General features: G+C 39.9%; 1 protein-coding gene across 5 annotated transcripts in view; it reads left to right on the forward strand.

Moving 5' to 3' along the window:
• The window catches only part of SASH1 (SAM and SH3 domain containing 1), a 535,689-nt gene that overhangs the window by 477,336 nt on the left and 39,912 nt on the right, over positions 1-18,441 (forward strand). For 4 of the 5 annotated variants that reach the window (XM_041423458.1, XM_041423463.1, XM_041423460.1 and 1 more), the window contains 4 exons: positions 7,811-7,851; positions 9,124-9,210; positions 10,500-10,612; positions 12,227-12,328. In XM_041423458.1, the coding sequence (XP_041279392.1) occupies positions 7,811-7,851; positions 9,124-9,210; positions 10,500-10,612; positions 12,227-12,328 (343 nt within the window). The remainder of the gene's footprint in view (positions 1-7,810; positions 7,852-9,123; positions 9,211-10,499; positions 10,613-12,226; positions 12,329-18,441) is intronic. The other variant, XM_041423459.1, reaches the window with a different exon arrangement.

The raw sequence follows: 18,441 nt of genomic DNA on the forward strand, positions 1-18,441 counted from the left end.
AAACAACAGAAAACAAAGTCATGTTTGTTCAAGCTTTGCTTCACAACTGCTCTGGTTTTTTGGCCTTACTGGAGTTCCTTCTGTAAATTGAAACAGTTTGCTAGGTCTCTAAGTTATGTCATATTCAGCAACTAATTCAGAGCATGGAATGAGGTGTTTGTAGCTTTCTTCTTTGAATAATAAATTTCACTTTCCTCTGCCCTTTCCAAGATTTCCATCTTCTAAACTGTGGTCTTGCTGACAATTGTGGTGTAACTTTGCTGTTTCTCAGTGTGCCTTCAGTAAAGTGGCAACAGCATCTTTAACAGTGATATTATTAATTTTAAACAAAAAACTCCCCAGAACCGCAGACACATTGACTTCTGCTTTTGCTAGAAGAATCATTAGTGTAGAAAACATGCAGTAAATATGTTCTTTAGCAATTAGGGTTACTTCTCTGATCCCATACCATGTTCATCTGGGGATGTATTGTATATACAATTCCTATTATTTCGAAGAGATGGCAACACCCCAAGGATGTTTACTCAGATAGGGGACTGAGCAGGGTTTTCTCATAATTGTAAACAGAGCATTTAAACAATGTAACCCAACTTTTAGCCTGTTCCCATTTTTGAGCATTCAAGTCTACATGACAGACTGATGAGCTCTGCATGTTTGTCAGGAAATCCAGGTTAAACCCAGTCCCCTGAACTCAGGCTTCTGCATCCTGACTCTCATCCTGTTTTTAGAAGAACTGGGGGGATGTTGCAGAAAGGAAGTTGTGTGTTTTCCCTCTTTGGAAATAGATCTGTTTGCTGTCACTGTTTGCTCCATCAGCTTTTGGGCTGTGTTTCAGATGTGGTGTATCTGAGATCTGCTGGGAAAGAAAAGGAAGTGGGTGAGAGACTCAGGAGCACTGCATACAAATAGGATGAGGTACAGCCATTCCTATAGACTAATGTTTTTCTTAACAGTTACTAGAGAAAGAAAGGATGAAAACAGTGCATGAGGTAACAGTTGTTTCACTCATTCCCACCACCTTTGTGTGGCAGTGGGTCTTGTGAATTGTCACCTCCTATGTGATTACCTGCACTTTCTTGAACTGTACCACTCAAGTGCACTCCTGACCGGTAAATGGTCACCCTTCATATCAAGTGCCACAATTCATCCTGCTTGTATGTCTCAGGCTGTGGCTCAGTGCGCTTAAAACGTTCTTCACCCTGTGATACTCAAGACCTAAATCTGAGACTGCCAGAGCAGGGAACTGGACTGAGACATACATGTCAGGCAGAAGGAGAAAAGCAGGCCTGTGTGGGGTACAGGTGACACAGGGCAGCATCACTCGGGGGCTTTGCATTCCCCTGGCGTGGGGGAGCTGCTGTGCCTCTGGCAGCTGCACCTCAGCTCCCTGCTGCAGCTGCTCCTGAGGGAGAATGGCTGTCACCCTGTGTGTGTGCAGGAAGCGCCGAGCCGCTCGTGCGTGCCATTCCTGCAGTTTGGCCAGATCTCTGGTGGCTTGTTGGGAATGTCATGGCAGGGGCTGTAGGCTCCTCCGGTGTTATGGCTCTCTCCAAGGTTGTTAGCAGGCAAGCTCAGAGGCCACAGCACAAGTGGCTGCTATCTGCATTGAATCTATTGTCACTGCAGGAGATACGATTGACTGAATCTGTTTTTAAGAATTTTTTGCAATGAATGTACCATAGTACAGCCATGGCATAAACTGGAAGTCTGTATCAACCTAAGGCTGGGAGAGAGCCTGCATTTCAGTGTTCCTATTTTCCATTATGGTTTTCAGTGAAAGCTGCAGAAAGGTTGATCCAAGCCTCAATTCTGCCCCCTTAATTCTGTACACTCATCTACTGGCCTTTGCCAGTAGCTTTTAACACTTGATTCCTTAGTCTTCTTTCCCTGCAGCATCCAAAATGCAGGTCAGGATTTGAATGGAGGAGGTTATTAAATCATCCTTCCAGGTCATGGATGGGAGAGTTTAAATTCTATCAGCGTAGATTCTGGCAACTTCTCAGAGTGCCCAGATTAATTCTGGCAGGTATTTGTAAGCTCATCTTCGAAGAAAGAGGAGTGCAGGTCTGAAAGAGTGTGTAAGGCAGAGAGAGGGCACAAACTGAGAAGAGCAAAGCAAAAAACAAACAAATCCCCCAAACTGAGGTAGCTAAAGGCTGCACTTAATTGCTAAGAGAATAAAATATTCCTTTTGCATAGTTTAAAAATAGAAAATAATATTGGAAGAAAAGGAAGAGCTTTTTTTACTTGAGATGTTTGAGCTTAAGATAAATTTTTTTTATACCCTGTCCTTGCAGGAATTGAAGAAAATGGGTGAATGTGTATGGCCCTGTTTTCACTTGTTTGAGGCCTGATTTAGTCAAAGGCAAATTATTCATGCTGCCTTTAAACAGCCTCCTCAAGAGAAGTAGGGCAGGAAACTCCCACAATAACCCACACAATGGGAGTGAGAGGCCAGCCAAACGCTGTCTGGGACACGTGAGGATAGAAACCAGTGCGCCTTTGAACAGCTGGAAGAAGATTTCAAGCCTGGTAATTTTGCACAAGGAGGTATGAAAGGCACATTTCACGAGAAAGTCTGACTTGTCACAGCGAGTTGAGATGGCACAGAGTGAGCAATACACAGAGAGGAGGGAAGCATTGCCTGCAGCGTTGGGCCCTGCTCTTTGCTCTGGAAGAGTTTTTAGCTGGCAATTATCTGCCCCCTGGCTGGGAGCAAGTATTCTGTTATTAAATACGTGGCGTACCCCCGTCTGCCTGCTGCCTGTCCGCAGACTGAGCCCACGGGACCAGTGTGGTGCCTTCCATGCTGGTGATGCTACAGAGTACACATACACACGCACGGCCCACAAGCAGCTCCGTGTTTGTTTCCACTGAGAAAGTGTTGACCTGCTTAAAGAGCCATTGCTATGGAAACCTAATGAGAAGATAATTGAATGAAACCTCTTTGCTTTCCATCCCTTTCTCACACTGGTGCCAGCGAGGTCAGAACCTTGCAGGCCTCCTTTCTCTTCAGGTTCATGCAAATTTGATAAAAATACCAAAGACCCATTTTCTTCCCTGTGCCAGCTCCAGTTAGATAAATTACCTTGTATTCAGTCAGGAGCAGTTACAAGTCTGTCAGTTTTTCGTACTAATTATGTAAGTGGGCCATTTCTAATGCACACGGATAACCAAATGGCTTTGCAGCAGAGCCAGAATGGGCTTTTGCATTGGTTTATTCACCGCTCTGAATATGCATAAATTTCATATACTAAAAATCCCATCTAAACCATTTTCCACAGAGCACTATAAATAATCATTGGTAAGGAATGAGAGGGGCACTATCAGTTTATCGAAGATGGTAACAGTAGTGGTTTCATCATCATACGGTGCTATGCACCTGTGGATTTTATGGCCCATAAATAAGACGACGACATTTGTTAAAGCACATCTGCATTTAAAATATAAATGCCCATCATTCTCAGTTCCCATATTTGTTCTGTTTTGAGAATGATGAGATTTCAAAAATCAACAGGCACATTCATGAAAGCAGCGCATGGTGTAATTTGTTTCTATTTCCAGTTCTGTGGAGTACCAGCATGTTCCTGGGGCACGTATGACTGTGTCTCTTGTAATATCTCTATGAAAGATTAGCCCCAGTGTTTTTCTGTCTGAGATTAGAATCAGTCAAGAGTTAACTGGAAAGCTATAGCCTAGTTAAAACCAGTCTTAATAATCAGACAGCTTAGCTGGCTTGTGACCCAAATGTGTGCATTGGGTCTTCCTTGCACACCAAGTTTTGGAGACCACCTCCAGGTTTCAAAGGTATTGCTTAGGTGCAACAGTGTTATCCTCACTGCAGCACTTTTACGGAAAGATAGATTCAGAGACCATTTTAGGTGTCAGGCTTTGACATTGCTCTTACAAAGCCCCCAGGCTGCAAAACAAGAACCAAAAGTGCCCTCCAGAGGCAATACTATGATGATGTCTCGTCTGGTCTGTTTAAGATGTCTGGTCTGGTCTCTTATCTTTCAAGCAGACTCCTGTAAAAGCAGTTAAATAAGTTTTTTAAGTTGTTCTCCCTTTCTCTGCCTACTGGTGGAAGTTTGTCCAAATAGTTAGGAAATGTTAGCTTATTTTTTCTAATTTTTTTCCAGCATGTGTCTGTTTGTTCTTCTGCCTGATTAATTAATAGGCAGTAAGTTAATCTTCTTGCAGCTTTCCAATTTGACAGACAAAACTTTCTAGCTTTCTTTTGTAAGATCAGCTGTCCAGTTCCCTAGCTAGTCTAACAGCTTTCTCTATAAGATATCTAGTTTGAATTTATCTTTCTTGAGCATGAATAATGATGGTTGTACAGCCATTCCTACATATATTTGTTCTTCATATTCTTCATAATGCCATTGGAATTTTCCAGCCTTTTAGGAATAATGTGTAGGTTTTTTCTCAGTCATCCTTGTCCACCTGATATTCCCAGGTACTCTGTCATTTGCAGACCTCCAGCATTTGAAAGACTGACTTTTGTGTCTGTCTTGTTAGTGTACTTGAACACTTCCATGTTGAATGTAAACTCATTTCTTTTAAGCCAGTCCTTCTAATCAACGAGTTCCTGGTCCAGGTTCTCTGCTCCAGCTGTTTCTACTAAATTTTGTGTCACTGATCACTGAGTGGCCTGAAGTAGTTTACTAAATTCTGCTCAAACCCATCAACTCTGTAAGGCAGTAATATCTGAGTACTTTCAAAAGTAGCTCCATTTCTGTTTTGGGTTTTGTGAGGTTTTTTTTCTCATTTGTTTACTTCAGCACTTTGGCTCAAAGAGTCACAAAGTACTGGTGTAGAGATGGTTTTGGATTTGTGAGATTAATGAATTAAAGTTTTGACCCCATCTCCTGCCTGCTTCCAGAGATTATGGGTTGATAAGAAAATACTCCTTCCCTCTGGCTGTAAATCTTGTTTTGTTCTTCATTGTGTGAACATACACCCATACATTTCTTCTGCTTTATGCAGTGACAGAGTACATTTCATGTGAAAGCTTGCTAATGAAGTTGTACATCAGACCACAACAAAAATGAAGTCCTCCATGGTGGAGTAATGGCATTTGGCTCCCTTTCAGACACACAGTGCTGAAACTTCTGCCAAGTGTCACTGCATCATTAACTTTCAGTACAAGTTATCAGTCTATGAATGGAAGAACACAAATCACTTTCAGTGCACGTTCACAGAAGCGCTGCAGATTTAACAGAGTAAGGGAGTGTAATTTGCAAATCAAACATACAGCGACACCAAGGTAGTCTGGAATTTTTCACCAGCCATCTAGGACATAAAATGCTTGATTGATTTCACTGAGGATTTTTAAGCATCAGAATTGTCGGGTGGAACTAAAAAGCAAATGCCTTATCAGGCACTATGTGGTAAGTTTTGTTGGCATTTCCATCTCTTCAGAGCAGCTGTTAGCATTTTCAAGGTCAGCCAAGGCATGGAAGATTTCCTCTTGAAGGAATGCGTGAAATGATAATTGGAATTTGCATCCTCTGATGAAATTCAGCATAGTTCTTAAATCAGTTATAAATGAGAAGGTGGTCTGCTTGCTGTGGATCCTGCCTTTCTCCTCACCCCCTCTGGTTTGGGCATGTCAGATGTTTGCTCCTACTGCCCTTCCCCTTCTTTGGAGGCTGGCTTATGGTGAGTTGGTGGCCTCAGGCTAACTCATACTGAACAGATGTCCACATCACAAATGTTGCTGCTACACCTGCTGCTTACTTGCATCGTTTTTGGCAACTGTGCAAAAGAAAAGGATAAAAATGGATTTGAAGGCCACAGAGCCTGCCTCTCCACTTTAAGGGTGATTTCTCACTAGTGAGGCAGAGTTCTTATCATTAACAGATTTCCTTTTCTAAGGATAGTGATTTGGTACATTTCATGGATACTAAATTAATTTAAAATAAATAGAATAACTGCTTGATGGGTGGAGTCCATGCTCATCTGCAAAACATGTAGTGAATTAATTCTGTCAGTTCCAACAGAGCTTGACTTTCATAAAAATCTCCATATACAACTCCATGTACTTTTTTTTATCTGATTTACCTTTATTTAGAAAAATACTTGCTGAGAACTTTACTTCAAAGAGTCTGGATTGATTTGCGGTGCTGCTGAAGGGCTTTTTCTGGAAATTTTTATCCGGAAAGTACGGGGTTTGTATTTTTCACTTTTCACCGGGCTTCTTAAAAATTAAGCATTTGCTGGCATATTATTAACTTTTCCCCTTCCAAGAGTAAACACCAGCAAGGAAGACAATAAATGTCTCCCTCCTCCAGGTGCACTAAAAATTTGAAGTTTGTTTGCCTCAATTAGTTTGCAGTTTGTGCTGGATTAAATTTCTGAGCAGTCTGAGTTTTAAAGAGGTTGGATTTCAGAGCTTCACTATGCCAGACCCTCCTTGTCTAGATGAATTACTGAATCACACTGAAACTTCGTACTGTCTCGTTTCCCCGTTAATGACACCTTTGCAAATTGATGCACATGTATTTCCTGCTTTTAAGATGTTGCCCAGTAATTGCTTGTTTCTTCTGAACACCGACCTGGCTTGAACTATAATTTCTCTTCAAGTGGTTTAGTGAATGGATCAGAAACTCTTTATTGCCCTCTGCTGGGGGTCTGAGAGAGCTAAAGGAGCCCGTGCAGACGATGTGCGTGGACAGCAACAAGAGTGTGTCATGTGTGTGTGTTATTACATGGCCTCATTCAGCGAACAATTTGGCTTGAGGTCTCCTTGGTTCACTGTGCTCTGTGTGTTTCCATCCTGCATGGCTGTGGCACAGCCACCACACAATGGGACGTTGGCGTGTCACGGGGCTGAGCCCGCAGCAAAGACGCTACAGTGATGCTTTGCACATGGAGCCTCCAGCAAAGCCCTTGATCCTGGCAGAAGTCATCCCACTGCCTTGCTGCAGTGTGGTTAAATTCCCACAGGAAGGCTTCAAAGAATAATGCAAGGTTTGGTAATTTCTGTTAGCTCCATTTATGCAGACAGAGAAAAAAGGCAGTGAAGCGGGGTGATATTGTCTCATCAGAGATACCACAATGAACTGTTGGCACTGAGTTGGAATCCATTCTGGAAAACTGGTTCAGTGAACATAAAGACCAAGAACAAAAGATGTATTTGCTATTTTAGTGCTTTGTTTGTAAATCCCATGTGCTGGGCTTGGCTAAGTCCCTCCAGCTAGCTTTTGAGGAAGGGAGCATACACTGGTGAGAAAGCACACAGAAGGGATTTGGGACAAGCTGTAGTCTTCAGTCAGTTATGGTTGTATTTCATAGGGACTGGACAAACTTTATCCACCTTGTCTTTAAATCTCTACTGCTGTCTTCCACATGGTGGCTTCTGGGGGTGTAGTGAGCACATACTTATACAGATTGTCAGATAAAAACCAAATAGGCTGAAAATTGATGTACAGCTAAACAAGTGCAGCATCCCAGTTCTACAGTTTCTAAGGCAGCAAAATTACTGTTTTGCAAATGTGAGTGGGCAAGCAATGTGAATAATTGTTTTTCTGAGGAATCCTTGGACTCCTTTGCCTTAACCATTGGTTTCTGTCAGTATATATTTTTCTATGCTGGTCACAAAAGGCACATTTCAGAAGGAAACTCAGTTACTGTGGTCAGACCAGTAGATTCAGTTTTTGTTTCCAACTTGCTGTGCTGGGGAGAAAAGGGAAGAGAAAACAGCTCATGATATATTATTTGGAAACTATAATTTACTGTAACCAGACATCTCCCCTGAAATGTGAAAAGCCTGCATCAATAAGTCCATTTCTCTTTTGTGTCCTAGGCTCTCCATTCATAAATCAAGTTCAGAAGAAGGCTCTGTAGGTCAGTATATTTCATTTTATTTGAGACTCCTATGGAATTCTTAAGCAGCTTTTGAATTTTGCTTGTGCTGGGATGTGAATAGCTGGCAGAAGTCAGCAACATTTGTGTGTGTGGAGGGCTAGTCTCAGCAGCTTTCAGTTTGGTGCTGAGTGTCTCACTGATCACTAAAACTGCCCAGCCAGCATTGTCATGTGATAAATATGCATCTTTTGACTTGTTATATTGAATTGAAAATGTTTGCATGTTAGATCACTGCTAGCCTGTCCTTTTGTATTCCAAAAATTACCACCACCACTAAATAATGGGGGTTCTTTGTTATTTTTGTTTATGTCATGCCAGAGTCTCTTTCTTTGTTTCTGAAATTGCTTATTGGAAAAGAAAAATAAATTTGGGAGTTTTTTCTTTTTTGTTTCCTTTTTATGCTGTTCTAGGGACGTGTCCACACAGTCTAAACTTAAGCAGTATTTCAGAGTCAGGAAGCTCTAGGTCATCCAGGGCAAGATCTTAAATACTAATAGCTCTTTATCAGTAGCATTTCTGCCAGGTCAGGCACAGTATGTTCATTTGTAGGTGGCATAAGCTTTATAGCATGTGCCCTGGTTAATTCAACAGAACACAGATATATATGCCCCGCCTTGAGCTAGGTCCCATTTTTCTTTCTAGAGCAAATTATTTACTTTGAGGTCATCAATCCATATAGAAATCTGGTACTTGTGGACATGGAGACCCAGCCTCTTGTACAGTCCAGGCATACAGAGAGCAAGAGTCAGGTGTAGCTGATGATCTCATGCCACGTAGCAGAATGTGTGTGTGTTAATTATTTCATTTCTTGATAGATACGCACAGATATACTAGAAAATCACTTACCTGGGTTGTGGCTTAGGCTGCATAATTGTGATTCAGTTAAAGAGAACAAACCAACAAAATACTTCAAAAACACTTCCAGACTTGACATTAACAACTCAACAGACATCAAAATTAATGTAAAATATTTTCTATTTATAATTCAAAATATCTAAGTTACTGGCTTATCTCCATCCTCTATAGCATTGGCAATTATAAAAGAATATGCATTGCCCTGAAATAGCTAAATCAACATAGTTCTGGTATGGAATAAATCAAGAAAATCAGAAAATTTGAGGGTTTTTTATTCTTTCTGATTTAAAAATGCAGTGTAATGTTTGAAAGTGTCTCCAGAATTTACTAACTAATGTTTCTTTCTAAAATTATTTTTCCCTTTCCCCTCGTCCTCCCGCTCCACTTTCCTTTTAGGGAAAGCAGACTGGAAAAAGAAAAATAAGTTTTTTTGGCAGAATTTCCGAAAGAACCAGAAAGGACTCACGAGGCAGACTTCAAAAGGTAAAAGCTTTTTCAATAGTGCACATCCTATCCATATAAAACGTAAGGAGGCGGCATCACAGAGGAATAAAATGTGTTTGTAATAGTGTAGCAGCTGGGGTTTGTGGCTCTGGAAGTGTCACAGGTTTGGTTCATCATGACAGTGCTCAGAATGACAAGTCAAATTCTTGAGACTGCAGACATGAAGCTGGGCTGCCTTTGGTCCTGCCTGTCAGTGATGGCACACATGTGAAGTGATGCAGTTAATATATAAGTAATAGATGTACCTAAACAAGATGCTTCTTTTTTTTCCCTAGTCCTGACTTGGTAAGATAAATACTGTTCTGTTTAAATTAGAAGGATATTTCTGCTTTCTTTGGCATTTTGTTACTTTGACCTGTTTGCTTTAGGCTTGACTCCAGCCTGTCATGGTAGAAGACACTACAAGAAGGAGCAGTAAAAGTGTCTCTGGTGACCCGTGCAAATGTAGGATTGATTCCACTTAAACTGTCAGGTGTCTTTCTCTAGTTCCTCTGCAAAAGAAGCAGCTGTGGATTGCATTAAGTGTTTCTCTTCACTCAGAAAATTTCTGTTTCCCCATGTGTATCTGTAAGCTTCTTATGTTGCAAACACATGCTTCTCTATGTCTCTCTGTGTTCAGGTAGATTGTGAAAGATGATAAAAGCCCATTTAGTAGGTCCAAAAGGGGCACACTTCCAGTTAAGTGTGGCTCCTTGCTGGTTGTCGAGGCAAGTTCTAACTGTCTGTGCTGACATGCCAAACACATAGCAGGAGGAGAGGTGGTTGGCACTGTGTGGCAGCTTAGTGGGTGATTAGCTCTTCTGGATAGATCACAAGCAGTGGCCAGTCCACTGCAGAGAGCTGCAAGGGCCCAGTATACCATTCGTGAACAGGCAAGTTCTGGCAACTGATTCCAGTATTCTTTAGAGCTGAGTGCTTGACTTTTCCAGCATTAGCACCTCCTCTTTTAATTCTTGTCTTTCGGGGTCAATAGCCATGTGATGACGGTCAGTTTTTATTTCTCCTTTTCGTGCTTGCTTGCTTTCAGGATCAAAGTAGACTTCATTTTTTAGTTCTAAATTGCTTCCTTTTATTGCTCAGTTACTTCGAAATCATTCAGTTCTTTGAAATCATACCATGAGCCAGCTCTAGGGAGGGTCTGTTTCTGGCCAGCCAAATCCACGTGGCAACCAGATTTTAGAGTCATGGGTAAAATCCAGTTTCAATGTACCTTGCCCTGTGCATGAATTCTTACATGTGCTTAAAATATTTGTGCTTTTTTTGTGCAGGAGAGGATGTCGGTTATGTGGCCAGTGAGATCACGATGAGTGATGAGGAACGGATCCAGCTGATGATGATGGTGAAAGAGAAGATGATCACCATTGAGGAAGCACTTGCCAGGGTATAATATGTGCATACTTCAATCTCCTTGACAAACAGGTTTTAGAATGTAGGATGTATCAATCTGGAGTTTTATTTCATTCACAAAACATAGGAGAAGGTGGAGAAAGCCTGCCTGTTTGCCCCATTGCAACAGGTAGCATAAACTAGGTAGGAATTCTTTTGTTTATTGAGAAAAGTGAGATTTAGCTCAACCAGAAATTGATATCCAGTACGTGATAAATTGAGTCCTAAAAGCATTACATCTCTCCAATAACCTTAAAAGGTACTAATCAGAGAAAAGATCAAGTGTACTTTTTCATTGCAGCTGTCTAAAGTGAGGGAGAAGAATCTCTGTGACTTATACTCGATCTTATTTATTATGTTCATAGGTTTGTTTAAGTACCAACTGAAATGCTTCAGGTTTTGCTGAGCTTGCCCTACTCAATTGAGAACATATAAATTTCTTACTATTTTCCTTTAAGCTAAATTTTTTATGCTTGTTACTTAGCCAAAAGGTGATGTTTTTGCTTTAATAACATTCAGGAAAACCTATTCACCCATTTTTGGCATATGTCATTGTGTCAGATGTAAAACACAGATATATTTTTTCTGTAAGTGGGGTGGCTGTCACAAGTGTTTCTTTACAAACTCTAAATGTTAATAAACCACAAGAAAAATAACTATAAAGTATTGCATTTGTGCAGCAGTAGGGCCAAGGTTTTACTTGCTCAGGAACCAAAAGAGGGTTAAAGTTTCAACACAACCTTTGTATGAAATACTGTGATGGAACACACAGGATGTTCTGTATGGGCTCTGTTAGAGAAAACATCATTTAGATTGGTTGGTAGTCATATAAATATCTTTACTGACATATTACGTTGTGAAATAGATTATTGTAGAATATAAATTTATGTTATTGTCTGAACAAAAATATTGCTTAGCTGGAAATCATATAATGAAAAAATGCAAGATTTTTAAATTACTGTGTTGGAATGTTGGGAATTGTTTTTCTTCTCTGCTGTTAAAGTTTTGTGGGGTGAAAGGGTTGTACCTAGTCTGTTAGTTCATATATGGAATAACATGGAGTTTCCCTCTAGTGGTCTGTGCTACTAGCAACAGCCTTGTTTTTTTTAAATATATGTTCTTGATCCTTACAACACTTTGACACCTGTAGTGTTCATTTTATCCAAAGCCTTTTATTGGACAATTGGAGAGATTTTTTATTTTTTTTTTTTTTATTACAAAGGATGGTTCCTAGTCTTTACTGCAGATCATTTTCTTTATGAAGGAAATTGGCAGGTCATTGTAATTCAGTCTGTCCACTGTAAACTCTGCCTCTGAGATGGGGATTTGTAATTTATGTTTTACCAACAGTAGGTCATCAAATTCAGTGTTTACAGATCATTTGCTTTTAAGAAAAAAAAAAAACAAACCAGCAACTAATTTTTCATACTTCCGATTGTTGGACAATTTATTTTGAATAAGTGAGGTGTGCAGTGGAAAAATTCAGATTTTCCTAGATCCACAGTGATACAGGGGGAAAAAATGAAATTACATTAACTCTTGCTATTTTAATGAAGATTGATCTCTTCTTGTCACTGGAAAATGTTCTTTCTGTCTTTTCAAATTTCAGCTGAAAGAATATGAAGCCCAGCACAGGCAGTCGAGCACTGTAGATGCTACAGAATGGCCTGATGGCTCTTACTCCACACTTGATGGGTCTTCCAATTGTAATGTAAGTACCTGTAATTGTGATACATCTCCCCAGTGGCATTTAATATTTAAATACTTTCACTGAAGTACTGAAATATCCTGATTTACCTGGCAATTTCCTTAATAGCAAATGTATCACTGACCTTGTGATGCTCTGTTCTGTCTGCAGAGAATCTGTAACTTGCATTTTAAATCTTCAAAATCATAGACTTCAACAGTCTTATTGTATAATCTGTCTTTTTTTTTTTTTTTTTTTTAAATCTCACCCATTTGTCACTGAGCTTTTGAAACACGAGTTGTCCCAGGCAGAAATCCCCCTTGTTTCAAAATCCACAGAAAATGGCTTTTTGGTCAGTTAGAGGGAAGTTGTTGATTCATCAGTAGAGTTTCTCAGGCTTTTCTAGCCCTTGTTGATACATTCTAGATGAGGATCTGGCTAAGTCCTAGCTGCCTGCTGCCTTCAAACACTTCTGTCTCTGCATGTGCAAACTCACAGCCCAGATTTTGTGGCTTTTGTCAGATCCATAAACAGTAAGGCATCTTTCCTTCCTTTTTCTTTTTTTTTTTTTTTTTTTGCTTCTGAGCTGTTTGACTTCTGTTGTTTTTATGGGCACCAGACAGTCTTTATGTTGTGCCATACTGAATTAATTAATTTTTCCTTCCAGATATCTTCATTTTCACTGAGTAGTTTATTCCACTTCAATTCTCTAACTGGAAGTTCACAGATAAATCTTAGAGAAGAACACATTTGACTGTCAAATTCAAGCTCTTTGTAACCCATATAATTGAATCATAGGCTTTGGATTCGATTGGTTGATTTATTTATTTTATTTTCCATGGAATTTCCTGCTAACTGCAGCAGCCAGTTAGCTCCTCCTTCCTAAATGAAAAAAAGGAATGCAATGTCATTTTATGAGATGTTTAACATATTTGGTGGCAAAGAAAGATTTTGTTGCTTGTGTTCAAAAAAATATGCCCATTTTTAGTTACATTGGAGCAGAGGGGAACTGATGTTGCCTTATACTCTGTTCTGATATATCAAAAATTTGCAAAGAATAGAGAAGGAAGGATCCTGACTCTCCTGAACTGATTGTTTAGCCAACTGAAAGATGTCTGATCTTTCCTCATTAGTATTTATAACCTTGAACTTTGTCTTAAGGCTTTTGTCCAGGGTACCTACATCATAAGCCCCTCAAAACTCTCATTTACCATGGTCAGATCTCAGAAGGATAATGAATTTCTCTCTTAAATCTTTTGATAGTGTTTTACACTTGTGTTGAATTACGGAAAGCTGTGTGTGTCTCTTGAAGACTGAACATGATTCCGTATTTCTGCCCTAATGGAATAACTTGGCACCTTTTCTCTTGAGTTGTTTTCCTAAGCCATCTTTGCACTTCAAGCCAACAGCTTGGTTGCCTCTCTCTGCTGTTCTGGCAGGATTTGAACCAAATTTCTCCTAACTTCAGTGGGGGATCTCTATTCAATCACTGTAGATAATTCTCAGGACGTTTGCCCCCGCTCCTGATTTTTGTCCTGCTTGCTTTTAACAGAAGCTGTGAAACTGCTTGCCTTCAAGGGAAGAGGATCATTTGCAGAAATGAAAGTTCATGTTAGAACAAAACTCAGCTTGACTTTTTTTTTTTTTGCTTTTTGTGGGCAAGAATGAAACTGAGGTTAACTGGGGTGAAACACTTTGGGCTGTAATTGACAAAAGGCAAAAACAAACAAAGAAAAGTATCAGATATGTCTAGAGATAGAAAATGTGTTCACTTAGACTTTTTTGCCAAAGGACCTCTCTGCTAATCTGAAATGACCAGCTTTTGAGGCATGCAAAGATGATTCCGTTTTCAAGCCCTTTCTTTCCCAAATGGTTTGCATTTCAGTGCCATTTGTATGATTTGTATTCTGCATATTTGGAAGCTCAACTTAAAATTACCCCACTCATTTTATATAGGCCATGAAGCACAAATGGCTTTTCATATATTAAAAATATACTTTTAGGTAGCCCACTGCCTTATACTTGCACTAGGAAAGCAATTGAAAATACAAGTTCCTGAACTAAACATTTCTGGTTTGAATTTGAAGTCTTTGGGCAATGGTTTTTCTGGTTCTCTTTGCTTATGAACTTATGTATTTATTTTTCAGTCTCACAGCCAAATTGTTACTAGGCAGTTTTTAATGAAACAATGCGATCATTTTGTAAACAAAACAAAAACAAGTTAGAATCTAAGCAATGAGAGAATCTAAAAATGAAGGCAGAATGTCTGGAGTGTTCTAAGGTTTTAAATAATCCTTTTCTTTCAAGTCAGCTGTGCCCACAGCATACAAATAATATCTAAAGTGCATATATTGTAAGTTATTGTTTTCCTTTTTAGGAAAAGACCACTTTTTAAAAAAAGCTTTTATAGCTATCATGTTTATGACTACCATAACTGGTGTTCATTTAAAGATTCTCATTTTAAAGATTGATTTGAGGATTCTGTTTTCCAGGTTCTCCTCTTTTAAATCACTCTGCCAGGAAATGGAAACTTGTGTTTCATACCCTTAACAAAACTAAACCCCAAAGATGAACCACAAAGGAGTGAGGAGTAGAAAGGTCAGCATCCCGAGGCAGGCAGCCCTATGTCATTGCTGTGCTCTTAATTGTATGTCCTGTTTGTTTGTTCATAAGAAACAAATAAACAAACAAAAACCTTGCCAAGCCAGTAGGTGACCTGGTTCTTTGCCACTATGGAGTAATTAGTAGCTTTTAGTATTACTACTGTGGTCCTCCTGTTTCACAACAAAATATCTGTGTTCTTTATTTGCTAATGTGGGTATGCAGTTGAAACTGTTTTTCTTTTCAGTCAGATGTATCAAAGCTCTAAAAAGCCTCATGTTTTTCTTACAAATTTATTTCTGAATATTTACGTTTCATCTCTGTTGCAATGAAGGCAGTTCACATTAACACTAGACAAGCTTTCATTGCCTGGTGCCAAGCACTGGGGTGTAAAGCAGGTGCAGATTACAAATGGATCCCTTTCTGGATTGTAGATAAGGCCCTATTTGTCCTCCGGAGTCAGAAAGTCCAGGGAAAGAGGCGACTTCAAAATTGTATCACATTCTTTCTTTACACTGAGGTGCCTTTTATGCTTCCTAAAGATAGAAGATCATTTGATAACTTTTGGGGGCTGACATTCTCAGTTCATCTAAAATAGGGCTGCTTCATCCTCAGAGCCCTTGCTGGTATGGCACCAGCACAGCTTGAAGGACCAGCACGAGGAGAAGTCAGTATGTTCAGTGTGTCAATCAGTTTCTTTCCTGTGCCCTCTGCTAAAGACCACTAATTGTACCACTTGCCATGTTTTGTGCCAGAGTGGCAAAATGGAAGAGGAAGGACCAGGGAGCTTGACAGAAGTGTGTATCATATGTGTGCTGACACTGACACAAACCACTAATTAACTTCACTGACAGTTTCTGTAGATGCAAGTTGAATGAAGTTGTAATTATCTCTGAACCAAACTGGTTTGTTGATCTCATCTTCTCTATTTTGGTTTCGATCAGCGGGTAATGCTCACCCATCCAGCAAACTTCAAGGTAGTATAGCTGGTGTTCATTTGAAAGGTTGCCACAGTGAGCTGTACCATGCTTATCTGACATCACCCCACCTACCAGATGTGCCTTAGTAGCTTCAGGAGAGAGGCCATAATATTTAGGAGTGGAGAGAACAAAAGCAGCATTTCCCTCCAAAAATATGGCCCACACATGGGCAGTGGGGGGGCCTGCAGTACTGTTTTCCATCCCTGCCCTCCCAACACTTGTGTTCCCAGGATCATTACATTACCAGTAGGAAACTGGTACCCCATTTGTTTTCTCTGAGGAGAGTGGCAGCAGTGGTGCAGACCTGTAAGTGTGCTGTGCCCATTTGCATCTGCCGTGAGGCTGATGCTGGGTACAATCTCTGCCTGGGTTTCCTCTCTTTTTTGTCTTCTATAGATCCTTTTTTAACAGATGGCAGTCCATGGAGTCCACACAGCAACAGCTCTAGCTGGACTGAGATAATAATTTGTTGCTCCTGTACTTACTATTATTTCTTTTTTTTTAACAAGTGGTTAAATAGGATATAAGTTGAAAGGCTGTGCAGAATTGGGTTTGTCTGCTACAGGCATCAAAGGCAGAGTAACAGATGAGAATAGACTTTGAGCTGTATTCATTTCAGTCTCAGAGATGCTGAAGCTGTTGAATCAAGATTGTGTTACCCATGGTACAAACCTGGCTCTGACAAATAAGTCTGATATAATTATCTCTGACTCATGACAGTCATTACTGTGTTTGGTAAGTGTGAAGAATAGGAAGAAAAGAAATAATGAAAGTGTAACTTCTGTAGCACCAATTACCTCAAAAGTAAATCTAAGCATAATTACAGTAACTCCACATTATTCAGGGTTATACTGTATTTCAGTATGTGGATGCTTTCAAATGCAGCTATTTTAAACTGATTTTTATTCATAGTACTGATAGGTTCTTAAAATTTTTAACCATTGGTTAATGTTATTATGCTCATAATACATATGAGCATAATAACGAGCTCATATGAGCTCATAATACAGGACTGTTAGCATAAACAGAAAAAAGTCCTTCTTTTGGTGTATTCAATTTAATTTGTTCGCAATCAGCTCAGAGTCAATGTATATTAGGAATCAGCATTGGGTATCCATAGAGAGTAGGGTGTGATGAGGTTTGTTTTACTTTAAACAGTAGTATTTAATTTGAAGCAATGTGAATATTTTGAAGTGCTAGCCCTGGTTTTGCTGTTATCCCAGGACTCACCATTTTTGGTAAGGTTTCTTTTCCATTAAACGCTAAAGGGTAGAAGAAGATTTTTCTGTGTTTTAGTTCTTCTTGGAGAACTTGTTGCTGCCTCCAGGCCCTGCATGCTCTTTCAAGTAACAGAGGGGAGCTGTTGCTGAGTGTGGCTGTGAATGAATGCAGAGCTTTCATCTTTGCTCCAAAGAATCTAGTGACCCAATTTCTGTTAAGATTTCCTGAAAGGCACCAATGTGCCTCATTTTATTGGGTGGTGTATTTATTATTACTACCCAAATTCCTGTAATACTGTTAGTGCTTAGTAACAGTTATGATGAAAAAGAACCTATAATAAGACATGCTTCTAAATGGTAGTGGTGAATTCCCACGCTATGTGCCTGTCACAGGGTCCTGTCCTGGGAGGCATTGGCTGCCCTCCTTTTCCACTGATCCCAGGGACGGTGTCCAGCACCTCTGGGTGAAAGCTGGTAGCAGAAGAATTACAGCATATTTTCTTATGATCTTTCTCCTCTATCTATGCATAAGAGCAGGAATTCCCATGGGTACAGTAATACAAAAACCTTTGTGAGAGGAATGGAAATCATCATTACAGTTCCCATGACACAACCCAAAGTAAGGTCAGTACTGGGGAGTGATGATAGGAAAGCATGAGACCATTGATGTGTCTGTATTTGGTCTTGTAGAACACTCTTAAGGAGTTTCTTACCTATTTTTTTCTGAAATTGTCCAGAACACTTCAGAATTTGCAGGAGAAACAGATGCAAATTTTTCAGAATAAAACTGTGTCATGTCTTTAAGTATTATTTACCATGCAGGAGCCACTCATGTTGTTATCGGATACAGCTTGGCTAGATATGTGTCCCTAGCAAGACTAAACATTGTCACCACAGGATTGTACTGAGCAGCTGGCAGGAATGTAACCCAAGTAAATCTCTTGCTTGCTGCCAGCAGGAGTTTCTCCTGTAGTTAGTCTGTTGTAAAGTCTCTGAGAAAATCTTCCTTCTGTCATGACTCAGAGCTTACAGTAACACCCAAGCGGTGGCTGCAGTTAGGCGTGTTCATAACCACTTCTGTTTGCATGCACTCAGACAAGCCCTGTTGACTTACTTTATTGCAAAATGTTTGGCCATGTATTTGAAGAGGATGGGAGATGGAAAAGCAAATTAATTTAATATTTATTCTAACGTACTAGTTCACTTTTTTATACCCTTCTTGTCTTTTGGCAGCTGCCTATTTTTTCTGCTTATTATCTTGAGGGTGAGGGGCTGTTACCAGCTTTTTCCTGTTCTCCATGCATCAGCCAGCAGGAGATGCTATAATCCATAATGT

This window comes from Onychostruthus taczanowskii, unplaced genomic scaffold (assembly GCF_017590055.1).
Source record: "Onychostruthus taczanowskii isolate IOZ18803 unplaced genomic scaffold, ASM1759005v1 scaffold78, whole genome shotgun sequence".
NCBI lineage: Eukaryota > Metazoa > Chordata > Aves > Passeriformes > Passeridae > Onychostruthus > Onychostruthus taczanowskii.